A 26,622-nucleotide genomic window follows, 5' to 3' on the forward strand; every position below is an offset into this window, starting at 1 on the left:
GAAGTAAAAACATTACAAAAGTATATGGTTTGCATAGAAATTTTACTTTAACAAATAAGGTATATTCTTCATTCAATATTAGGTGAGTGGTTTCTAGCTGGAATATAGTAATGTACTTTAAGATTCACAATTACTTATAGTGCTTCCAGACAAAAACTATGCTAAAATGGAGTTAAAAGTTGAGAGTACAGATCAGTGAGTCAGGGTAAAAATATTTCAGGTATGTTAAAATTATCCCCCAAAACAAAGAGAACTCATATAATTCAGTGTTATGGTTAAATTTAAAAAGAAATCGGAATATAATAAAAATTGGAAATACCCTCTTAGGGCAGCCGAACAACCTTAACTCTGCCTTGTAGTGACACCACACAATTATGTGAAGTAACCACACAATTATGACTAATGCATATTAATGTCTGTCATCCCAGAATAGATGAAAAATACGTATTTGCTATTTCTTTTTCTCACTGTATCACTACAAGGCAGAGTTAAGATTGTTTGGGTGCCTTGGTAGGAAAGTTGAGTAAAGGTTGCTTCTCCCTTGGCAGGAACTATCATGTCCTTTGTCAAGAATATCACTGCTGTATCACTCTGATATGTAACTGGATAAAAAAATGTAGGGCAAGATACTCAGCGGAATTCAAACCCTCTTGTTGAGGATAGGGAGAGTCAGAAAGGATGTCAGATTTCTTGCCATGTCAGAGTTAAGCACTGTAGTGCTCTTCTTTTTAGAAGCTGGTTAAGCTGGGGATGAATTTTTAGATTTGCCTCTGAGGAGTACCCGATTAACAAGGATGAACCAGCTTGTTGAGTCTCAAGTGCTGAACAGCACTGACCCACTCCTGTGGCAGTCTCTAGAGGCATCTCGTCTGGGAAATGCAGAGACCTTAACAAAACCATTGGACTGGGGAGAAGTCACAATTCAGAAGTTACTGAATTAGAGATAAAACACTCAGAGCCTGGTGCTACTTCTGTTTTACTTCATACTATCCATTTCAGTGTGATACCCTGTTATTCACTGCACTCTTTACCCACCGATATTCTATACAGCTGATTCTGCCACCCTTACTCATATCAAGAAATATCTTACTCAGAGTAGTACCTTTGCAATCAATGGGACTACTGCATTCAACATAAACGTCACAGAATCTGCTTCACAAAAAACAGTATCTGTTTCCCTGTTCAATTTGTTTATAAGTTCAGGTGGCTCAACGCTTTTAAGTCATAGAAAATGGAATTGTAAACTAAAAAAATGGCATTAAAGCTTGGGGCAAATACAGTACTGTTAAACTATTTTTTATTACATTTGGCTAGATTTAAAACTGGTATCCTATTAAGCTGAGGTGATATTTAGCCTTATTTTAAGAATAGTTTTCTAAAAATACTAGTCATAATCTAGGTTACCAGCCTGTTTCCAACCAAATATTTTCATTTCACTTCCCTTCTCTAACAAGTGTGCATATAAACATACAAACCAGAAAAGAATACAGTACATTGATATGTAGCTCCAGCATATAATATAATGTATTTAAACAAAGAAGTACACAAATTAATTTAGACTAACCTGTTTTGAATAATGCCTAATAACTGCTGATTGTAGTTGTTGTGTAGTACAGAAGTGATAGCGGAGTTCGAAGAAAGCCAACCTAAAAGAAGCCCACATTATTTAGAGTAGAACAAAATGAATTTCCCTGTGTTGAAAGTGCTAATTTAATACTGATAAATAAGTTTTAAAAATATACAGTCAACATACTTGAAGACAACATCTTGTACATCTGTGAGCGTAGCACCAATACTCTTCAGCAGAAGATTCACAGACTGAACTGGAATCAGTTCATGCTGTCTTTCTTCTTTGTTGCTATCTTCTCCACCCGTGCTCAGTGAGAAACTTAAATGTAACTGAAAGAATGAGAATGAGCATGTAGAACTCCACATTTGATTGGATATTACCTTAATAACACTTTAACAAAAAGCCATTAGCTGTCATTAGTATATGCTATTTTCTAATCTTGACTGACTCCATCCTAATCAGAAAGCTTCCTGCTAATATCACACAGCAAACAAGACCAGAAAGCCTAAAGCAGAATTTTTCTGGAAGAGCAGAATCTGCCCTCTCTCTCATTAAGACTTTTGCACTCTGAACCAAATATTTTTTTAAAAGAGAAGAGGAATTCATCGATATGGCACTTGATTAAGGAATTGACTGACTCCTACTTCATAAAAGAGTGGCATTCAAAAAAATGTATTCAGGTCTAGCGTAAAGCAACATTCTGACAAGCAGCAAATTAGAGGGTAAGAATGAAGATAAAGAAAATGACCTAATACAATATTTAGAAATAACAGAAGCAAACTGAGTAAAGCACACAGTAAAACATAGTGAACACCTGTATAGACTTGATTCAATTATGCAAAAAACCCCAAACACATTAACAGACAAAACATTTTGTTCTTTGACTGATTAAATCCAGTTTAAAAGCAAATTGCATATTTATATCAGTCCTGTCCCCTACTCACAAAAAGGATTTTAAAGAAAGAACTGCTCCAAGCACTTTGCACCTCAAGACTGTACCCACCAATGCACAAGAGAAACTGACTTCTTGGCATTCTGATTCTCTGCAAAATTGTCATTGGATTTAATACTCCTTAGTTGTATATGGAAGTTTACCATTAGTCTGCTTCCAATAGAGACCTACGGACCTATTAACCTTGAATTAATGGAGAAAAGCCTCAATGAGTTGAGCAAATGCATTAGAAGAATGGATGACAGTCTCACTAAGGTAGACACAGATACCACCTTGGAGAGTAGCACCCAGTTAGTGTGTAGCACCCTCCCATCTTTGTAAATTTTGATATACATGTGGATCAGCCACTGGAACTTGAAGCCCAATCACTCTATGAAGTAACTGATACTAGCAAAATGATTTTTCATGTAAGAAATTTAATAAAATAGAAACTAACTGTTTCAAGATAAGGTTTCATCAGCTTTGTAAGGACCATATTACTATGTTATGACACAAGAAGCTTTTAATGCAGGTTTTGAAAGTGTCAAGCCCCACATGGACCTGACAATAATGGACTGAAGTGACACTGGCCTACCTTCAGTTTAGTTATCATATGCTGAAATGGCTACCAAATATACCTGGAGTTAGTCTAGGTAAACTGGATGCATACCTAGCCAGTATGACCTGGAAGTTCATTTTTAATTGTACATTGTTCCCAAACTTTCACCAGGCCAGAAAGGCCCAAGGATAGTCTGTAATATACACGCAACACTGGAGTCCATGGGTTGGCTTACTTCCATTGGGATCTCAGGGTCTTGTGGAAAAATACCACAGGGACTACAAATACTGTTGCAGTTTTACCATATGCAACATTCATACAGGGCCATCCCTACCTATGGTGGTGTCCTATGTAGCCTGAGCATCTGCCCCCCCCCCCCCCCCACGGGGGGAGCGGCCGCTCAGCTCAGGGGCCGGGCCCTCCATGGGGAGGTGGGGGGCTGCGCTCAAGGACTGCAAGGCCACGGGGGCAGGGTGGCCCAGGGCAGCAGGGGGAATTAGTGGGGGTCCTGGCGCCGGCAGCAGGAGTCGGGCCCACCCCTTGCACTCACCGGTGGCAGTGGGAAGCAGACCAACCTGGCCCCAGTTAGCTCCGCTCTCCCAGTTCTGTTGCTTGGGGGAAGGGGCTTGGAAGAAGGGGTCAGGCCCACCCCTGCACTCACCAGTGGTGGCAGTGGGAAGCAGAGCAACGCAGCTGGGAGCTGGCAGAGCAGAGCGGGCTGGGGCCGGGTCATTCTGCTTCCCACCACTGCCACTGGTGAGATCAGGGGTGGGCCAGAACCCTTCTGCCGGCTCCAGTATCCCTGCTAATACTACAGGCCATGTTGCTCGGGGGAGGGGGCTTGGAGGAAGGGGTGGAATGGGGGCAGGGTGGGGCAGAGCAGGGGCGGGGGTCTGGGGGAAGGGGTCGAATGGGGGCAGGTGAGGGTGGAACAGGAGGGCTGGCTGGGGGATCGGGCCGGCTGCTGGAGCCAGCGCCGCATATGCAGCATGCAACTGTCTAGGGCACAACGAAATTTGGTGCCCCAAATTATGTGGTCCCCTAGGCAGCTGCATATTCTGCGTATGCCTAAGGATGGCCCTGCATTCATATAATGGTCTGAACTGTCAATTAGTGGTTCTTTTAGACTCTGACAGTCTGATAATTGCCCTGGATCTTGTTCTGGAGCAGATGGATTTGAGTTGTGCTGTGTCTAGCAGGATCCTATGTATTTTAATTGTCTGCTTAGCATAAGTTAGGTCTTTTGAGTTTTATTAAGAACCCTAGTGATGTCACTGGTGACATGGATTTACCTTCTGACACATTTTAGAGTGAAGTTCTTGATAAACCTATCATCCAAGAAGGGAAATAGATATCTTCCTGACGGCATAGACAGGACATGACTACCATCAATCATTTATTTACTAATGATAGCCAAAATGGCAAAACATGAAATTGGGAGTGCTGTTGCCTAGGACAAATTTGAGATACTTCAGGTGCTTGGACAGTATCGCATTGTACATGCATGTATCTGCAAAGGTTCAAAAACATACATATACACCTTTACCCCGATATAATGGCACCCGATATAACAGGAATTCAGATATAATGCGGTAAAGCAGTACTCCGGGGGGAGCGAGGCTGCGTGCTCTGGCGGATCAAATCCAGTTCAATATAACACGGTTTCACCTATAACGTGGTAAGATTTTTTGACTCCTGAGGACAGCATTATATTGAGGTAGAGGTGTATATAGTTAGTCACCTTCCTCTACAAAGGGCATGATGGTACCCAGGCAGATCATCTTAACTTTTATTTTTTAAATAAACAAAATTCAGATATTGATTCATTTCCCTGAGGTCCTGAGTGAGGTAGAGACCTTCTGTCTTTTTTAGGAAGTGCCTGGAATAAAATCTCTTCCCTATCTTGACTTGTGGCATGAACTCAAAGGTTCCCTTTCCAAGAAGGGACTGGAAATTTCTTCTGAATATGCTGATATTGAAGATCCTAAGAAAATTCTTGGGCGAGTAGCACGTGTACATGTGTGCACATATATGATGGGGAGGGTTTATTTAGCACCATCTGGAAGTGCTTCTAAAACCTGAATACTCAAAAATCACACACCTTCCGGGGCCTCAGAGTGCGAGATTGGGTAGGCAAAAGGCACCAAGTCTGCCTCTAATTGGGAGAAAGTGGCAGCCACTGAAGATGGCAGGCAGGCTGGTCATGTTTAGAAACCCTTCAAAAACCCTTATGTTTTTACTGCTTATGGAAATGGGGCGTCGGTCCCTTTGGCCTCTGGTGCTGGCGAGTCCAAGATCCTACGGATTGGGAGTACTGAACTATTTCCTTGAAGACAATTGTGAACAAGTAGGCTGGCTTATGAAGAGATTTTCCTTCCCTCTACTTTCCAAAAAGATTCTGGTTTTTGTTTGGTATGTCCTTGAGATTCCCCTGGACCTCCTAATGGGAGCTGGATGCAGAGGCAGCTTTCTTTGCCACCGTATCACCTACATCAAAGTTTGTCAAACTTATGCTTGTCCTGGAGAGGCTCCCATGTGTTGATCTCTGACCTGATCTTGGAACGTCAATAGTGTTGGGTAATATATAATCTGCTAAACAGGCTTACAGAAATAATAGTGGAACTTACTGAAGCTGTATCAGCCAGTAGAACCAAAATCTATGTATTAAAAATAGGCTTAGCTACAGGTCTTAAACTTTAAGTGTTAAGGGTTTAGAGTGAGACCTAGCAGAGGTTGGCAGTTGGCATAAATCAGCACGAGTATTATGCACTTGATCAAAGATTATAAAATAATACATGCTTGACCTAAGATTATAAAATTTAGCAATATGTATCATGTGATAATTTAGAAATGCATTGTATGAAAAAACAGGTAAACCACAAACACATCTTAGGGGCTTTTTGCAACAAGAGCTAACTGCACCGATGTATTGAAACTATTGGGAAAGAGACTGATCCAAATCATTGGGTTAACTTTCGGAAGTGTAATGTATCGTTAACCGAATACCACATACGGACAACCAGGACCCTAAAATTAGTCTCTCAAATACGAATGGGAACTGAGATTGTAATCAGGTATGATCCCGGATGTATGTGAGTGGAATGGAAAACAATATATAAAAGGTTGTCACAAACCAATCCCTAGAGCAGGGATCTCAAACTCAAATGAGCACGAGGGCCGCATGAGGATGAGTACATTGGCCTCAGGGCTGCATTACTGACACCTCCCCCTCACTGCCCTTGGCCCCGCCCCCACTCCACCCCTTCCATGAAGTTCCGCCCCTGCTCCGCCCCTTCACACCCCTTCCCTGCCCCCATTCCAACCCCTTCCCTGAAATCCCCACCCCAACTCTGTCCCCTCCCTGCCCCCAGGGGGTGCAGGAGGGGTGTGGCAGGGGCTCAGGGCAGGGAGTTAGGGTGTGGGATGTAGGAGGGATGAGGGGTGTGGCAGGGGGTCAGGGTGCAGGAGGGGTGCGGCAGGCAGCTCAGGGAAGGGGGTTGGGGTGCAGGAGGGGTGTGGGGTGCAGCAGATGGCTCAGGGTGCAGGGTATGGCAGGGGGTTGGGGTGCTGCAGGGGGCTCAGGGCAGCGGGTTAGGGTGCAAGACGGGTATGGCAGGGGGTCAGGACAGGAGGTTCGATTGCCGAAAGGGTTCGGGAGGTGGGCTCTGGCCCGGGGTGCATCGGGGAGCAGGGCAGGCTCCCTGCCTGCCTGCCCTGCCCCTGTGCCGTTCCAGGAAGTGGCTGGAAAGTGGAGCAGGGACATGGTGTGTGTGTGTTGCTGTTGCTTCAGGCACCGCCCCCAGCATCTCCCATTGGCCAGGATCAGGGAACCGCGGCCAATGGGAGCTGCTGGAGGCAGTGCCTGAAGCAAGAAGCAACACAGACCCATGCCTCTTCTCCTGCAAGTTCCATCTGCTTCCTGGAGCGGCACTGGGGCAGGGCAGGGCAGGCAGACAGGGAGGGAGCCTGCCCTGCCCCCAGTGTGTCGGGCTGGGGCCGCTCTAGGTAAATGCTGGAGGAGGGCGGGGGGGGGGGGGGCTGCAAGGACCTCATGGGCCACAGAAAATAACCTTGTGGGCTGCATGCGGCCTGCGGACCGCGTGTTTGAGACCCCTGCCCTAGATCCACTCAGATGACAACATGGGGCAACCAGGTAAGAAGCCTGGCCCAGTGCCTTGCTCTTAGGGTGAGCTTCCCTAGCTGTTTCATCCATCATCTTTTTTCCATAAGGTTGTAAGTATGCAAATTCAGGAAACCACCATAGTTATGTATGTTGATTTTTCTATTATTTCAATTATATCTGTGTGTATTAATTAAGGCTCATAAAATTTGAGTGTATTTTACCACTCTCATCTTCTTAACTCTAATTAGCTATCTGAATAAAGAAACTGTTACTTGTGACAGGTGCACTTTGCACTCTAAATTAATCCCAGGCTACACATCCATGATTGACACATTATGTCGTTAGAGACACAAGTGGGTGAGGTAATATCTTTTATTGGACCAATTTATATTGGTGAAAAAGACCAGATTTTGGGCTTACATAAAGCTCTTCTAGAGTACTTGAGTGGTTCTCAACCAGGAGTACACAAACCCCTCGAGGTACACAGAGGTCTTCCAGGGGTACATCAACTCAACTAGATATTTGCCTAATTTTACAATAGACTACATAAAAAGCCCTAGTGAAGTCAGTACAAACTAAAATTTCATACAATGACTTATTTATATTGCTGTATACAATAAAATGTAAGTACAATAATTATATTACAATTGATTTTATAATTATATGGTAAAAATAAGAAAATAAGCAAATTTTCAGTAATAGTGTGCTGTGACACTTGTGTTTTTATGTCTGATTTTGTAAGCAAGTAGCTCTTAAGTGAGGTAAAACCTGGGGTACGCAAGACAAATCAGACTCCTGAAAAGAGTAGTCTGGAAAGGTTGAGAGCCACTGTCTACTGGATAAGAGAACTGACTCAACTGTGCCCAATAAGGTCAATTCCATGCTTGGAAGTCATTGAGCAGCCATGATCTCAGACTGAGGGAGAAGAGATTGGGAAGGATGAGTGTCCCTGAGTTCTGTGTCAAGAGGTCCTTCATGAGAGGAAGTCTGAGGAGTATCACCTCTGAAAGGTGGATAAAGGTTTCAGTACCACACCTGCCTTGGCCAAACAGATGCTATGAGGATAGCTCTTGCTCCTTTTCAGTGCAGTCTGAGAAGGGTCTTGAGGATTAGTGGTATAGATGGGTAAGCATAAAGAAGGGAATGGGGCCACGGCTTTATCAGAGAATCCCCAAGAGAGCTGGGGCCATAATCTCCCTTGGAGCAGAACAGACATTTTGTGTTCTTCACAGTGGCAAAGAGGTCGATTTGTTGTATGTCCCAGATCTTGCAGAAGACAGTCTTTTAACTTCCACCTTGCCAAAAGTGTCTGCTAAAGGAGCCTGCAATTGTGTTCTGGAGGCATAGTAAACAGACTGCTGATATTTTGATCTGATGGGAGATGCACCAATTCCACACCCCTAACAACTCTGTGCATGAAGACTGGAATAATGCACATAATGCCCTGACAGTAGATGTAATACATTTCTGCCCTGTTGTCCAGCCTTACTCTGATTGAGTGATCTCATATGGCTTGAAGGAAGTGTTGGCAAGCATATCATACTGCTCTTACTGCCAGGATATTGATATGGAGGGCCAATTTCCGCCCAACCATTTGCACTGTGCTGTGTTTCCCTGTAGGTGAACGCCTATCCTAACAGAGATGCATCTGTTGTGAGGGTCTTCAAAGGTGCTGGCTGTAAGAATGTGAAGTTTTTCCACCAAATAAGAGTCCAACACTTCCCCTGGCATGGTGACATATCTGGAGAGGCTGTGTCTGGAGGAGACACTACTCTTATCTATGTCTGAAGGCATCTGAGGTGCATCCTCATATGGGAAGTCACCTACTTGGAGGCCGACATGTCACGCTGGGATCAGGCAGGACAGGATGGAGAATCTCTCCTTGGGTGGGTAGACTCTTGCTGTTGTGGAGTCTAGAGTAGCTCCTATAAAGTCTACTCTCTGTACTGGAGAGAGCATGGATTTCTTGTGGTTGATACAAAGGTCCAGAGATTGGAATAGTGTTAATTTCCCTGGACTTTGCCGAATGGACCTCTTGAGGCATTCAGTCTCTGAGAACCCAGTTGTCCAAGTATGGGAATACTGATATTTCCCCAGTGGATCTAAGCTGCTACCACTGTTTGCCAGCTCCCTTGGGCCTGTGGGGAATCTGAAGGACAGAACTCAATATTGATAGCAATCTGCCCCATTACAAAGCATAGAAAGCACTTGTTTGAGGGATGGATGGCTACATGAAAGTAGGCATACTGTAGACTGAGGGCAATGAACCAGTCTTCTGGATTTAAGGATGGGTTTATGGCAGCTAGTGTCACCATTCTGAAGTACTGTGCTAAGACACAGTTGTTCAAATTCCTGAGATCTACACCCTTTGTCTTTCTTGGGAACAAGGAAGTAATTGGATTAGAACAATGAACCTTTGGTGGGACTGGCTCTATTGTTTCCAAAAGGAGGAGGGAATAAACTTCCTATTTTAGGAGTTCCCCATGAGAAGGGTCCCTGAAGTGGGATGGTGTGGGGTGACAGAAGGGATGGAATGAAAGTATATAGAGTAACTCACTTTGACTAACCTCCAATATCCACTTGTCTGAGGTAAGAGATTCCCAGGCAGGTAAGTAGTGGGATAGTCGGTTTCCAAAAGGGGGGTAAAGTGACACAGCAACTGATTCAGTGAAGTGGGTTGCTTGATGCTCATGATCCAGGCATCAAAAGTGCCTCTTCCAGGGCGAGGCTGACTGAGCAGAAGTAGGGATGAGTGGCCCGTTTTTGTGGTTTGGGCTTTCAATGGAAGGGCTCCTGGGGCCTAGGGAAAGTGTACTGATGGTACTGGAATAGTCTCAATCTTTGAGAAGTTTGGGACCTATCACAGCGCCTTTGTTTTGCAGGCATATAAATCTCCATTGTTCTGGGTGTAGAGTGGAGTCCGTGTGCCTACTGAAGAGCTTAGGCCCTTCAAACAGAAGGTAATCATAGGTGGTTAGTACATCTTTGGAAGACCAGCGGAGTGGAGCCAGGATGCTCTTCTCATGACCACCACCATGGCCATGAATTTACGCTAGTGGGATTTGAAGAGAGTCTGCTTGCCACTTCATGAGGTCCTCGAAGGTTTTAAAATCATCAGTATGGGAGGGTAGTGATGGCATTACTGCCTCATCCAGAAATGAAGAGGACTTTATAGAGGGAGGCAAGATCTCCTCAGTCTAAAACTCTCACTCTTCCTGTTCATCATCTGGTACAGGACAAGTGTGCAGTATGAGGTGTGCAGTACCAGAGCACTATCTGCAAGAGTCAATAGCTGGTACACTACCAGTGGATGCCAGTGCTTTTTCTTAGGTACTGGATAGAACTGGTTGCTGCAGTGAACCCATGGGTCCCAGTAATCCCACTGGGGAGGTGAAATAAGGGAAGGGACAATCATAGTCACTGTGCCTGCGATGTTTGATACGTTTCCTAGGTTCCTCTTAATGAAAGGGACTCAGAAGAGTAGGGTAGTAAAGTATCGGAATTGGTCTCGGTACTGAGATCTCTGAATCTGATAAACTTCCCTGGGTTTTATGGGGTGATCCACTGCTCTTCTTCATTTCCGTGCTTGGAGAGGTATGTTTCCTCTTCTTTAAAGATCTTTCTCCAGGGCCATAGACAAGGGAGCAACAGGGACCAAGTCAGCCTGAGATGTTAATACTGCCCTTGAAACCCAGATAAACCTTGCATTAAAAAGGTTGTGGGAGTCCCCCAAACAGGGAAGGCAACTGGAGAGTCCATCACTTGGGGAAAGAACCTGTGGCAAGTCTGACAGGGCTTAAATCCAGGGGTATGAGACATAAGCTGTTCTCCAGCATTAATAACAGGTCCAAGAAGAGGAGGGGGAAGAGAAAAGCGCCCTTCTCAGAAGTACAACAGTGCTAAATAAAAAAAAAGTAGTAAAGAAATCAAAATAGAGAGAAAATATAATAAATGAAGTAAATAAGAAAATAAGATAAAAAGTCAAAGGTGAAATGTGGGAAGCTGAATACAGTAGACAGCAGAATGCTCTGTCTCAAGCTATTGGGACTGAGAAGGAACTGAGTGGCAGAGGACTCATGCCTCCTTTCATTTGTTCCCCATGCAGGTATTTGTAAACTACAGTGAGATCAGCACTAACCTTCTCTTTGATAAGCTAAATAGATTGAGCTCCTTGAATCTTTCACTGGATCTAAACACTAATGTTTTCTAATCCTTTATCATTCGTGTGGCTCTTCTCTGAAACAGCTCTAATTTTTCAATAACCTTCTTGAATTGTAGACATCAGGACTGGCCAAACAATTTAGAGGTAGAGACTGGCAAGGTACAAAACTAGCAAGTAAAAAGATGGATGAACTAGATCCATACACAGCAGACTGCAGCAAGCAATTCCTTCTCTAACGATGGTGACGAAAGAACTGGCTTCAAATATCCGTCACTGCAACTGAATACCTAAGGATGTAGTGACAGAAAGGACCAGAAAGGATCATAATTGGTACTCTACCATCCACTACTGCTTCCCCATAGAGTCTAACACCTCAGATCTAAAGGAATTTCGCAAGTGTTATGCTAAGGAGTGCTAGCCCAAGTATTGAGAATCCTGTGTGTATTGGTTCTTAAGCGAAAGATTTATTTCCCCAGCCTTCAGTGTGTCTGGCTACATACTTTACATTGCAAGTCTGAAATGCATCAGCTTTTGGGGAGGAGCAAGAGAAAAACCTGCCAGACATATTTAATCTCACAAAATTCTTAGAAGATAGAGGGAACTGTAGGTTGGGGGAAGCTGTTAGATGTAAATAACAGTTGTGATACAGACAATCCTATGAAAAAGAAAATGTCAGGAATTGCTAAGGATGACAGTAGTGAAGTTTGTTAGAACTGAACCTTTTGATATGCTGAAATGTCCACACAGCATCAAGGGAAACCCTCCTTACATATATTGGTAGAAATGCTAAGTTCACTTCCTTCAGCATTGTTCTCTAGCTGCTACCCCTCTTCCCTCTCTTGTTTCTCTGTTCTCAGAATGTGGCATGAAAAGGAAAAATTCCCCCTTCCTTTACTAAAAAACACAGAAATGTTAATAATTTTCTGTAATCTACATACCTTGATTGGAGAGATATGAAAATATTCATATAAGCTGATTTGTGATGTATCTGTTGATGACATACTCATCAATTCTTTTTGGACAGATTCTATATCCTTTTTGAAAAGTTCAACCTGTAAAAGTATTTTGAACAATTAGTTTTAGAATTACAATACTTGTTAAAGCATTTAACTCCACAATGCAAACAGTTTTCAGGGAGATGTAATAAACTAATTGCCAGAAACACCGTATGATCTATATTCTGCTGAAATTACTTCAAAAACAGAATTTCTGCTGTATTATTTGGTGCAATAACCTACAAGCAAATTCCTAAAGATTTATCTCAATGTAAAATCTTATTTTAAAGTTCAAATAGTAGATAAATACAGAGCTTTGGTCAAATCAATAAAAAAAAGTTATTCTATAATTGATACAAATCTTTAAAAACCTCTTCTAGAATTCATATTTATCTTGCCAGAAGATACACCAAATGAAGTGAGAGATATAGATGCAGAGCTGTAAACAAGGGGACAGCTAAAGAGATATTATTTACCTGTACAGCAGGGGTTCTCAAACTAGGGGGTGGTCAGGACCTCCCAGGGGGTCATGAGATTATTACATGGGAGGTCGCGAGTTGTAAGCCTCCAACCCAAACCCCGCTTTGCATCCAGCATTTATAATGATGTTAAATATATAAAAAGTGTTTTTAATTTATAAGGTGGGTCGCACTCAGAGGTTTGCTATGTGAAAGGACTCACCAGTGCAAAAGTTTGAGAACTACTGCTCTATAGTAACTGGAGGTGTGCCGTTGCTGTTTGTATTACTCTTGGTACGCATATGCCCCATAGAAGATTTTTGTTAGCAGTGTCAGCTCAGTCCGTACATACCTTAACTATCCTTGTGCTCCTTACTTAAGGTGCAAACAATGGTGCAGAACCAACCGCCACTACAGTTCCGTCTCTACCTCAAATCGCATATAGCATATGAGGAATCTGAAGCAGAGCTTGTCCCAGTTTGTATTTCACTCTAGCTGACTCTAAAGCAGTACTCTAACTACAGTGGTGGGTGCATTGAATCCTATCTATGATAGAGTCAAGAACAGCCTTATCAAAAAAGGCATCTGATGAAGATACCTCCACTAAAGTAGTGTCTTGCAAAGGTACGCAGAGCTACATGTGGCAATTTACAGATGTCTTAAGGGCTGTATTTTCAGCTATCAGCACTATAACATCTGCAAACCTGAGATGGTTTAGCCGCTCACCGTTGATATTAATCACACCTTTCAAGTGTGCTTGTTGAAAAACTGATTCAAGACAGGCTGTGAATAATTTTGGTGAAATTGTATCTCCTTGTTTCACACCTTTCTTGATGGGGATTTGGAGGGGAGTATCAAACAGCGATATGTCTGTGCTGCAGCCAGAGTTCGCTTCCTTTAGTAATGTAATATATTTTGCACTGATGCCCTGTTCTGAAAGAGCTTCAAAAACAGAGTTAGTCTCTACGCTGTCGAACACCTTCTCGTAGTCCACAAAGGCAATGGGAGCTTATATTCCCTTGAATGCTCTAGTAATTGGTTTAGAGTGAAGAGGAGGTCTATTGTGTTATAATTACTTTGAAAGCCAGCCTGCTCTCTAGGTTGCTGTTTATCCAGGTTTCGCGACAGTCGATTTGTTATTATTTTAGTGAACAATTTCTAGATATGCAAAAGCAGGCAGATCGGGCAATAGTTCTTTAGGTTTTCTCAATTGCCTTTCTTCTGCAGCAAGATGGTACTGAACATGAAAAGTAGTCAAGTCGGATTAAAAATGAATTGGTCAAAAACGAAATACATGAGATCAGATATTCTGCCAAAAACCCAAATAACTCCTGGATGAGAGCAGATCCATGAGGCTGATAAATATGTTTGTCTGGGCCAGGAAGTCAACATGGGTCACGATCAGAAAGGCGAACTGTTGCACAGAAAAAAAGCTGGATAGTAAGCATTCAATGACATCAAGGACATCCTCCAAGGAAAGATCAGCAAAACAATTCATAAGAATCTTTTCAACTCGACCGTGCTTCCAGTGATGTTATATGGCAGCGAAACATGGTCGCTGATAAAGACTGAAGATCATCAACTGTTCGTCACACAGAGAGAGATGGAACGAACATTTTTGGGCATTTTGCTCCATGATCACATCCCCAATGAAATAATTAGGCAACCATCTGGAGCGTGAGATGATGTTGTTGAAAGCAGGCTCAGCAAAATGCAGTGGGGGGACACGTGGCCTGAGTCAGCGACAACAGATGGACCACAGCTATATCCGAGTAGTATCCACAAGAACAGAAATGGGCACACGGTCAGCCTCCAAAGAGCTGGGATGATTTCCTAATAAGGAGATATGGACAAGCATGGTGAAGGATGGCCAGAGCAAAAAAAGATTGAAAGATGTGTTGTGATCGGCTCAGTTTCAACTGATGAAGGACCGACAGTCTACACTGTCTTTTAAGGGTTTGTTTTTCAGAGAGGACACTGAAGTTGTCTAGGCCCTGGTCAAATAAGCCTTAATATTGATTGGGGGAGCTAATTCATAGCATAGTGTAATACATCCTGAAATTCACTGTGACAATATTTGAGAGATACTGGGTACCCTTTGTTCTTTCTGCAAATGAAATGAACAATCTTAGAGATAATTGGAACAGCTTCAGTCTCTGCAGGTACGAGATTAGTATCCGTCTAACATTTAAAGTATGTTATCTAACCTGATTGTTAAAGTGAAGTTTAGGATAAAAACTAACAAGTGTATGACTTGTCTGATATGCAACTCAGATACAATCTTGGGAACAAATTTTGGGTGTGAGGGATGGCGGGAGAGAGAGAGCAAGCCCCTAACTCTCCCATCCTTCTGGCTGATGTTATGACTGCAAAAAAAAGGTTTTCATGGGCAGGTGTAGAAAGGAGCATAAAGCCAAAGGTTCAAAGGATTATCCCAAGACCTCTCAAAACGACATTAAGGTTCATATCTGAGCAGGTCTGACTATGACTGGAAATACTTCACTAAACCTCTCAGGAATCTACATGTCGTAGGATGGGAAAATACATGTGGGTTGGGGAATGGAAGGCACTCATGTCCACTAGATGTGCCCTTAGAGAGCTAAGTGAGACCTGAGATCTTCAGAGAAAGAATGTAATCCAAAATATGAGGTAACTGGGACAACATTCCGCTGATCACACCAGTCAACAAATCTTTTACACTCCGCAGTGTTTTTTTCTTGTAGAAACTTTTCTACTGTTGCTCTAGAAGGTTGGTATATCTGAAGAACAAAGTTTTTTTCTAGTTCTGAGAACGATCAAAGAACCAAGCAGTGAAAGCAGAGAGAGAGAAAGCTGTTTTTGGATGGTGAATCATTCCCTCATAGTAAGTCAACAGGTCTAACCTTTAAAGATAATGAGATTGGAGGACACGTGGATAAGTGAACCAGCTTTGGAACAAGTCTGTGGTTGGTCTGCTGCACCACCTGAATAGATTGTGGAGTACTACTGGGCCTAGCTGCCACTCATAATCATGTGGGAATCTGTGAATGAGGCTGTCCACTATTGAGCTGTGTGTGCTTGAGAGGTAGGCTGCTGACAGTGTAACATTGTGGGAAGATACACCAGTTCCATTGTCTCATCTCCACATAGAGGGAGGGTGATCAGGCTCCCACTTGTCAATATATATAGTATATGCAGGCTGAGTTGTCTGTTGGGACTCTAGTGTGTGATCCTTTGATTAGGAGGACGAAACAGGTGTGGGCATTCCTGACTTAGCTTGAGGAGGTTGATGTGAAGGGATATCTCCTTGGGTTACCATTTGCCTTGTGTCATAAGGCTATTTAGATGCACATCCCCCCCAGGAGGGATATGTTGGTGGTGAGAAGTAATGATGAGGTGATCTGTGACGGGGGATCCCTTTGCAAATGTTAGTTGGGTCTTTCCACCAATCTAAGATGATTTTGACCCTGGTGGGCAGTGACAAGGGTTTGTCTAGCCAGTCCCTGTTCGGTCTGTAAGCCAAGCTGAACCACATCTAGAGGCAATGCATGTGAAGCCTGGCACGTGGTATTAATGATGTGCCCACTGCCATGTGCCCCAAGAGTTCTACACAGTGTCTGGCTAATATTTGTGGGCTGTTTTGAATGGTCTCGATGAGTGCGACCAAAGAGAGGAATCTTTGTTGAGGCAGGAGCACTCTGGCCTGCAAACAGTCAAGGTTGGTGCTTATGAATTCCAGGCGTAGCTCTGCAGTGTCGATTTATTTCTGGGAGTTGATCTGTAGGCCCAGTTCTGTAAACAAGCGCATTGCAGCCTTGGTGACTCAGTGAGACACTTGTAGAGACCGGGCTCTGAGGAGGCAATCATCCAGATAATGGTAAATCATGATTGCTTGGGAGTGTAAATGGGCATCCATTACTGAGAGAATCTCGGAAAACACTTTCAGAGCCAATGAATAGTTCAAATGGGGAGCATCCTGTTCTAGCAGTAGTCTTGTCTTAGAGTAAATCTTTGGAATTGTCCTAGAGTCGACAGGATTGAAATATGAAAATAGGCATCCTGAAGGTTGAGGGTTGAAAATCAGTCTCCCTGTTCAACTGCTGGAAAGATCATTGCTAAAGTGACCATCTTGAATTTTTGAGCCTCGACAAACTTGTTGAGAGCACGGAGGTCAAGTATGGGTCTCCACCCTCCCTTTCTCTTGGGTATTAGGAAACAATAAGAATAGAACCTTTTGCCTTGTAGATGTTCAGGTAGTGCTTTCTAAGGCTCCTAATTGGAAGAGTCGATCAATCTTGTCGTAGTAAATTCTCCTGAGAAGGGTCCCTGAAGAAGGACAGGGAAGGGTGTTGTGGAGAGGACAGAGAGGTAAAATGGATAGAGACCAATTGTGAATGATAAGACGGTTACTCACCTTTGTAACTGTTGTTCTTCGAGATGTGTTGCTCATATCCATTCCAGTTAGGTGTGTGCGCCGCGCGTGCACATTCGTCGGAAAACTTTTACCCTAGCAACTCAGTGGGCCGACAGGTCGCCCCCTAGAGTGGCGCCGTCATGGTGCTCGATATATACCCCTGCCGGACCACCCGCTCCTCAGTTCCTTCTTGCCGGCTACTCCGACAGTGGGGAAGAAGGGCGGGTGTGGAATGGATATGAGCAACACATCTCGAAGAACAACAGTTACAAAGGTGAGTAACCGTCTTTTCTTCTTCGAGTGATTGCTCATATCCATTCCAGTTAGGTGAATCCCAAGCCTTACGTAGGCGATGGGGTCGGAGTGAAATGTGGCAGAATGAAAACTGCTGAGCCAGAGGCTACAGCATCTCTTGACTGTTGAACCAGGGCATACTGCGAAGCAAAGGTATGGACCGAGGACCAATGGAGCTGCGCGACTGATCTCGTGGGTAGGAACACGAGCCAGCAAGGCGGCAGATGAAGCCTGAGCCCTGGTAGAATGCACGGTGATGTGGCTTGGGGAAATATGAGCCAAATCATAACAAGTGCGGATGTACGCCATCACCCAAGATGAGATCCTCTGAGAGGAAAACAAGCAAGCCTTCCCTTTGGTCTGCTACCGTGACAGAGCTGGGGCACCTTACGAAATGGTTCTGTCAGCGCAATATAAATGAGAGCACTCTACAGCTGTCCAGGGAGTGCAACTGTTGCGCCCATTGCGTTGAGCTGTGGGTAACATGAAAGGCCGAAACCACCTTAGGGAGGAAAGCCGGGTGTGGTCATAACTGCACCTTGTCTTTGTGAAACCTAGTGTACGGCGGAACCACCGTAAGAGCTCTGAGCTCGGAGACTCGTCTGGCCGATGTAACAGCTACGAGGAAAGTTGTCGTCCAAGACAGGTATAGCAGAGGGCCGGTCGCGAACGGCTCGAATGGGGGAGACATAAGTCTGATTAAAACTAGGTTGAGGTCCCAGGTTGGGGCTGGGCGGCGCACCCGAGGGTGCAAGCGCTCCAAGCCCTTGAGGGACCTCGAACCCATAGAGTGTGAGAACACGGAACGTCCACCTTAGCCTGGCTGGAAGGTAGAGATGGCTGCCAAGTGTACCCTCAGCGATGATACCGCCAGGTCCTGCTGCTGAAGGCCAGAGGCAGGCCAAATAGAGGGGATCGAGACCTCAGTAGGAGCAAGATCGAGCGTATTGCACCTGTAGAAGAAACGCTTCCACTCGGCCAGGTACGTTGACCAGGTGGAAGGCTTCCTGCCACCCCGGCTCAGTCACGCAGCAGCCACACCGTGAGGCGAAGAGGCTGCAGGTCCGGGTGACGAAGCCTGTCGTGGCCCTGAGTGATGAGGTCTGGGTGGGTTGGCAGGGTAATTGGGTTGGTTATTGACAGGCCGCGCAATGTGGTATATCAGTGCTGCCTGGACCACGCTGGAGTGATCATGATGATGCGCGCTCTGCCCCTTCGGCGTTTGAGTAGGACCTAATGAACCAGTGGGAACAGTGGGAAGGCATAAAGGAGTTGGCCTTTCCACGGCATCAGGAATGCGTCCAAGATCGATCCCGAGAAGAGACCTTGGAAGGAGCAGAACATCTGGCATTTTCTGCTCTCGCGGTGAGCGAACAAGTCTATGTGAGAAAAAATTTCCACTTCTGGAAAGCAGAACGCCTCACATGGGGCAGAGTGACCACTCGTAAGACAGGAAAGACCTGCTGAGTCAAAGTGCCAAGGCGTTCCGAACGCCTGGGAGAAAGGACGTCACCAGCTCCATTGAGTGGGCCATGCAAAAGTCCCAGAAATGGATGGCCTCCTGACAAAAGGGGGGAGGACCATGTCCCTCCCTGGTTATTTATGAAGCACATGGCCGTTGCGTTGGCTGTAAACACCGAGATACCACGGCCTCGCAGCTGCCGCTGGAACCCCTGGCACGCCAGGCGGACTACTCTCATTTTTGGGGCATTGATGTGGAATGCCAGCTCCCGAGAAGACCAAAGGCCTTAAGCTTGGAGGTGACCATGAGCACTCGAGCAGAGAGATGATGCGTCCGTCGTCCGGGGCAGTGAGGGCTGGGGCGGATGGAACCGCATCCCTGCCCACACCAGGGAGGGAGTTAGCCACCACTCTAGGGAGCCTAAAGTGCTTGAGGGAACGGTGACTAACATGACCATTGGTTCCCTGTCCGGGCGGTACGCCGAGGTGAGCCGGACTTGGAGAGGACGGAGGCGGAGCTTGGCGTGTTTGGTTACAAACTTGCGGGCAGCCATGGACCCAGGAGACTGAGACAAGTGCGAGCCGAGGTCGTTGGGAAAGTCTGCAGACCTCGGATGATTGTTGCCATCGCCCAAAACCGCGGCTGTGGTAAGCAGGCTCCGGCTAGATCGGAGACCAGGATAGCCCCTAGGAAGTCCAACCTCTGCGTGGGAACCAGAGTGGATTGCTCTATAGTAATCATCAGGCCTAGACCTGTGAATAAGACCGTGACGATGACCACGTGCTGAGTGGTTTGTGTCTCGGAGTCTCCTTGGATAAGCGAATCGTCCAGATATGGAAAAACGCATATCCGACATCAGCGAAGGTAGGCGGCGACTATGGCCATACACTTGGACAATACCCGTGGGGCTGTAGAAAGGCCAAACAGCAGGACCGTAAACCAGAAGTACTGATGATTGGCTAGAAAGCGGAGGTATCTCCTGTGCGGAGGGAAGATGGCGATGTGAAAGTACGCGTCCTTCATATCGAGGGCGGCATAGCAGTCCCCAGGAGGCAAGGATGGGATAATGGTTCCCAGGGACACCATGCGGAACTCCAACCTTATCCTAAACTGGTTGAGACCGTGCAGGACTAGGAAGGTCTGAGACCTCCATTCGAGTGGGGGACTAGGGCATAACAGGAGTAAAACCCCTTGCCCCTTTCGTCCGTCGGCGTCTGCACCTCTTGTACGAGGAAATGCTCGTGAGAGGGGTCCCTGAAGGGGGACAGGGTTGGAACAAATTAGAGGTGGTATCCATGCTCCACCGTGCGCAGGACCCAGCGATCTGAAATTAACTGGGGCCACGCCAGGAGAAAGTGGAATTGGGATCCCTGCCTGTGATTGGTACACCGCCCTCAGGCGCACCTTGGAAGGTTCGTCTTTGGTCCCAGTGGTAATTGCGAGGGACCCTGACCTTGGCTCTTTAGGGGTCCTGACGTTTGTCTGCGACCACCTTGGCCTCGCCTTTTGCCAAAGTCCTGTGTCTGGCTAGGCACAGAGTATGGCGGCTGGGGACAGAAAGGTCTGCGTTTGGTCGCTGGCATATGCATGCTGAGAGAGCGCATTAGGACCCTGTCGTCCATCAGGCTTCGCAGCCTGGGGCTGTCTTTGCCGCGAAGAGGCCTTTACCAACAAAGGGTAAGTCCTGAATGGCATACTGCAGCTCCGGCCGGAGGTTTGAAACCTGAAGCCATGAGATGCACCTCATGGCGACACCAAAGGCCAGAGTCCTGGCTGCTGAGTCTGCTGCGTCCAACGAGGCCTGGAGGGACACTCTGGGTACCTTTTTTTCCCCCGTCCTCCACGATGGCAGCGAACTCTTGGCGGGAGTTTTGAGGGAGAAACTCCATAAACTAAACTACCTTCACCCAGGTGCTATAATTATAGCAGCTAAGCAAGGCTTGTTGCTTTGCTACCCAGAGCTGCAGGGCCTCTGCAGAGCACACCTGGCGGCCAAGTAGGTTCATTCGCCAAGCCTCCTTCGGTTTCGGGGCTGGCGCCCGCTGGCCATGCCAATACCTCTCCTTAACAGACTGAAAGACTAGTGAGCAGAGAGGAGAGCGGACAGACGAGTAGTCGTACCCCTTAGAGGGCACCATACCGGGTCCTCTACCTCTGGGACCTCCTCCACCTCAGGTTGTCGGGGGGCATATCAGAATCGTGGTCCTGAGCATGGGATGACACGGATGCATGTCTGGATGGCCATGGAGGTACTAAAAAAAAAAAGCATGGGCAGAGTCTCTGACTCTATCTGACCTTGCCCAACTCAGCACCGGGGACCGGCACCGGTACCTGGAACGAGATCCAGACCTGCAACCAGAACGGTGCCGGGAGGTCGACCGAGATCTCGAGGCTCGGGGAGAGGTTACGGGAGTCACGGTACCTGTCTCGGTGCCGGGAGTCGGAACGGTGCCGATAGTAGCGGGTCGGAGAACGGGATACCGACCGGTGCGGCGAGTGCGACCAGTACCGATGAGGAAAACAGCACCGGGATTGCAAGTGGTGTTGGGTGTGCCGACAGGACCTGGAGCGTCTGCGGGACCGTGATCATGAACGGTGCCGCTCTGCTGTGCTGACAGAGGACGGTCATATGAAGAGACTGTATTACCCGCACCCGCGGTGCCGGGGTCAGGCAGCATCGACTCTGTCATGGCAATGAGATCCCTCGCTGTTGGTAATGTCTCCGGCGTGGAGGGAACAGCAGGATCAACCACAGTGCATACTGGGGAGCTGTCAGGCATCGGATTCGACGGCCCTCGTGGGACCGGGATCGACGGTGCCTAGGTCGTCAGAGCTTCGGTAGGTGTCGGTGCCGGGCGATCCGACTTAGACGAGCTCTCTGGCTGCGGTGCAGTTGGCACGGAAGCAGCAGGAGCAGGGAGCTCAACCACAGCGCATGCCGGGGAGCCGTCAAGCACCGGATTCGACGGCCCTTGTGGGACCGGGATCGACGGTGCCGACGTCGTCGGTGCCTCAGCAGGTGTCGGTGCTGGGCGATCCGACTTAGACGACCTCTCTGGCTGCGGTGCAGTTGGCACGAAAGCAGCAGGAGCAGTAAGCTCTACCACGGTGCGTGCCGGGGAGCCGTCAGGCACCGGATTCGACGGCCCTTGTGGGACCGGGATCAACGGTGCTGACGTCGTCGGTGCCTCAGCAGGTGTCGGTGCTGGGCGATCCGACTTAGACGAGCTCTCTGGCTGTGGTGCAGTTGGCACAGAAGCAGCGGGAGCAGTAAGCTCTACCACAGCGCGTGCCGGGGAGCTGTCAGGCACTGGATTCAATGGCCCTGAGGGACTGGAATCGACGGTGCCGATGTCATCGGTGCCTCTGAAGGTGTCGGTGCCTGGCAATCCGACTTAGACGAGCTCTCTGGCTGCGATGCAGGTGGCACGGAAGCAGCAGGAGCAGGGGGCTCAACCACGGCGCGTGCCGGGGAGCCGTCAGGCATCAGCAGGAATTGTAGGCTCTCTCAACCTCGGAGGAAGGGAGCGGTGCCGAGTCGACCTCGGTGCCGGCGACGGCCGGTGCCGAAAGGCCTTGGCAGTACCGGCGGGGTCCGGTGCCGAGGAGGTGCTTCTGCCAGCCGCTTGATCATCGCTCGGTGCCAAAGGTGGAGGGGTAAGTGAAAGTCCCGCTCCTTTTTGTTCTCGGCTTAAAAGCCTTGCAAATGGGGCACTTAGCTGTCAAGTGTGATTCCCTGAGGCACTTCAAACAGGAGTTGTGTGGATCTCCCTTCGGCATCGGCTTCTGGCAGGCCGAGCCCATTTTAAAACCCAGTGAGCCGTGCATGGGCTCCGGCACCGGGTGCAGGGAAGGGGCTACTTCCTGAACCCCGCTAACTATTACTAAACTAACTATGTTAGCAAAGAAAAAACGTATAACTATACAAATATATATATAAAAGGATTATAACTGCATAACTGTATACGAGAACTACGAGTAGCTAGGGAAGTGGAGGTCAGCTAAGCCGCGCTCCACTGTTCCAACGACCGACACGGGCGGTAAGAAGGAACTGAGGAGCGGGTGGGCCGGCAGGGGTATATATCGAGCACCATGACGGCGCCACTCTAGGGGGCGACCTGCCGGCCCACTGAGTTGCTAGGGTAAAAGTTTTCCGACGAATGTGCACGTGCGGCGCACACACCTAACTGGAATGAGTATGAGCAATCACTCGAAGAAGAACTCTAAGATTTTATGCATTCCCAGGAGCTGCAGAATGCTGCTAACCAATGGCCAAATGGGAGGGTAGTGGTGATCAGTTGTAGCAGTTGGGGTGAGTAGTCTTTTAGCACCTCAACCAACATGTCAAAATTGGTGCTTGGACATGGATGGTGGGACAAGGATGATTTTCTGCCTCTGTGGCTCATAGTAGCATTGATCTGATATTGTGAGGTGAGTGGATTTATGCGGTGTCTGTGGACTCTAATTTTCAATTTTGTCCTGGCATGCAGATGCCCAGAAAACGGAGAGTAGCCCAAGAATCCTTCAGGGTGTGAAGAGAGGCATAAGTCTTTTTTGCTAAGAGCTTAGTGCCCTGAAAGGGAAGATCTTCAATGGCTGGCTGTACCTTTTTTGGGAAGCCTAACAGATGGAGCCAAGACGCATGCCACATCACCACCGCCACGGAAATGGACCTAGCCACAGTGTCAGCTGTGTCCAGGGCAGAGTGTAGTGTTTTCTTTGGAACTAGCTGTGCCTCCTGAATGATGGCCTTAAATTGGTCGCAATGCAACTCAGGCACCTATTCAATTGTTCAGTTTCAAATAACTTCTGTAGTTGTATTTCACCGTGAGGGCTTGGTAACTGGCAATTCGAAACTGAAGTGTGGCCGAGGAGTACACTTTTCTCCCAAGAAGGTCCAAACAGTGGACCTCATCCAATATTGACGGCCGCGGGAGTTAACGGCATCCACCACGATGGAGTTGAGTGGAGGGTAGAAGAAGAGGAATTCAGTCTGCTTTGCTGGGACATAATTTTTTTTTTATCCACCCACTTGTAGGTAGGTGCCACCAACGCTGGGGTCTGCTAGATGGTTCTTACTGCATCTAGAATAGCCTCATTAGTAGGTAGGGTGATTTCTGAGGAAGAGGCTGGGTGGAGTATGTCAAGGATATGATAGTGGGTGTCTTTGACCTCTTCTATTGGTATACGGAGAGTGACCGCCACTCTCATTGCTACGTCCTGGAAGAGGCAAAAATCATCCACCAGAGATGGCAGGGAAGCCTTAATGACCTCATCCGATGAGGAGGAAATGGTCGCTGGGGTCACTTCTTCCTCAACATCATCCTCCTGTTCCTTCATGATTTCTTTCAAAGGTTGTGAAACTCAGGGGCTAGAGGCTTGAGAGGCATGGTGGCAATTTGCAGCTCAAGGATCCCATAATGGCCACTGGAGTGGTGGCGCCCATGGATGACCATACCAAGATGGTGGTGGTGAGGCCATCAGAGGATATCTTCAAGGGCTCTGCTGGCATTGGGAACGGTAAGGAGACTGTGAAGAGTACTGAGATGCCATCCCTCAGGTTCACTGTCCAAGCCTCACTGAAGAGCAGGGGAGCATGGAACAGCAGTGGGGAAGTCTCCTGTGCTGAGCGAGGACTTGAAGCAGCAGTCCTGGCACCAAGAAGAGAAGACCCTGGTACGTCTGTTATGCAGGGGTCCCTGGAGTGTTGGAATTCCAGTGGTGCCGACTGAATCAGTGCCGTTGGTGATACTGGGGATCTTGCCTGTATGAGTCATTCTGGTGCCGGGTGAGACGTCGAGGGATGTACCGATGGGGGGATCGCATGCTGGACCCATCTTAGAGGAGTGCTTAATTTTGTCTTTGCCCATTGGTGCTGTTGATTCAGTGTCTGTGCTCATTGCATCCATTGGGTTGTCAACGGTGCCTGCCGCTGAGGACTTCTGTGAGCCATGAGTACTGGACTGAGAAGGTCTGGGAGCCAGCTGTATCCAGGATACCAAGCATGCTGGAAAACGTTTATGGCTATCTCAGAATTTATTGTGAGGCCTTACCGCTCTCTTTTTCGATGATTTGTGTGAGGTATCAGTGTTTCTTCAATCCACAGCCTTCTGATACTGAGGGCTGTGGGGAAGACTCATATCTGCCAGTTTTCTTGTGGTGTGGATCCAGAGACGGTCAGAGAGCTGCCTTCATGAAGATGATCTTCTTCCTGAGCTCTCTATCTTTACTAGATCAGGCTTGAGTTGCTGGCAAAGACTACACTTTCGTTGAATGTGGCCTTCCCCAGGGCAGCAAATGCACTGGGAGTGCTTGTCTGCTCCAGGCAAACATACTGGGAGTGCTTATTTTGCCCAGTGAGCAGGGCAAACCCCATTGAGGAAAGGAGCAGGAAAAGAAATGAAAGTCTTTATTTATTTTTAAAGGGAAAAAAACTACAACTAGAACTACAACTAAGAACTAGGAGGCTAACTATACAAATGTAAATCAAAAGTAATGGTGCTAATGGACTATGAATGACTCCATCTCTAGCCAGGGATGGTTGAGAAAGGAACTGAAGGGTGTTAGCTTGCCTGCACTGACTAGCCTCATGGCACAGCAAGAGGAGAGGCAGCACATGTGTAAGCCTAAAGGACACTGTTACCAAAGTTCTCCAATCAGCAGCACAGGGACTCAAGCACACCGACATGGAGCAACCACAGGGACACTATTCACAGCAGGAGAATTCTTCAGGTCAAGAGCTAGAAACCAATCCCGCTCATCTAGCGTCAGTATTATGAAGGCCAATGTAACCACCGTGAATATTCAACAGTGAATGAAGGCACTGAACATTCTGAGATCTAGGATGAGCCTCCATTCTGCCCCCACCCCCTTTTTTCTGGATAAGGAGGAACAGGTTCTATTGCCCCTGGCTGAATGAGAGAATCCACCCTTTAAATTAGAAGCTTCTCATGAGATGCGGTCCCTGAAAAGGGACAGGGAAGATGGGTATGGCGTGAAACTTGATGGTATAACCCTGTTGAAATAATTTCCAACACCCATTTGTCTGACATACTAATATTTCAGCAAAGAATCTTGTGGCACCTTATAGACTAACAGACGTTTTGGAGCATGAGCTTTCGTGGGTGAATACCCACTTCCTCAGATGCATGTAGTGGAAATTCCCAGGGGCAGGTATATATATGCTAGCAAGCAAGCTAGAGATAACGAGGTCAGTTCAATCAGGGAGGATGAGGCCCTGTTCTAGCAGTTGAGGTGTGAAAACCAAGAGAGGAGAAACAGAACCAGTTTCTCCTCTCTTGGTTTTCACACCTCAGTTGCTAGAACAGGGCCTCATCCTCCCTGATTGAACTGACCTCGTTATCTCTAGCTTGCTTGCTAGCATATATATACCTGCCCCTGGGAATTTCCACTACATGCATCTGAGGAAGTGGGTATTCACCCACGAAAGCTCATGCTCCAAAACGTCTGTTAGTCTATAAGGTGCCACAGGATTCTTTGCTGCTTTTACAGATCCAGACTAACACGGCTACCCCTCTGATACTTGACACTAATATTCCATGCTCTCCAAAACCAGAAAAGACTATGTCCAAAGGCAGTAGAGAAAGGAGGAGAGATCACTAGATCTAAAGTAATATTTGGTCTGTAGCTATTATGAATCCGGTCCAAAGGGATG

The 26,622-nt window shown here is 46.9% G+C and overlaps 1 protein-coding gene across 4 annotated transcripts in view; it reads right to left on the reverse strand.

The window, feature by feature from the left end:
* Positions 1-26,622, reverse strand: part of VPS13A (vacuolar protein sorting 13 homolog A) — a 332,822-nt gene that overhangs the window by 42,758 nt on the left and 263,442 nt on the right. For all 4 annotated transcript variants that reach the window (XM_030566144.1, XM_030566145.1, XM_030566146.1 and 1 more), the window contains 3 exons: positions 12,284-12,397; positions 1,754-1,899; positions 1,565-1,646 (listed from right to left, as the gene is read on the reverse strand). In XM_030566144.1, the coding sequence (XP_030422004.1) occupies positions 1,565-1,646; positions 1,754-1,899; positions 12,284-12,397 (342 nt within the window). The remainder of the gene's footprint in view (positions 1-1,564; positions 1,647-1,753; positions 1,900-12,283; positions 12,398-26,622) is intronic.

This window comes from Gopherus evgoodei, chromosome 6 (assembly GCF_007399415.2).
Source record: "Gopherus evgoodei ecotype Sinaloan lineage chromosome 6, rGopEvg1_v1.p, whole genome shotgun sequence".
Lineage (NCBI taxonomy): Eukaryota > Metazoa > Chordata > Testudines > Testudinidae > Gopherus > Gopherus evgoodei.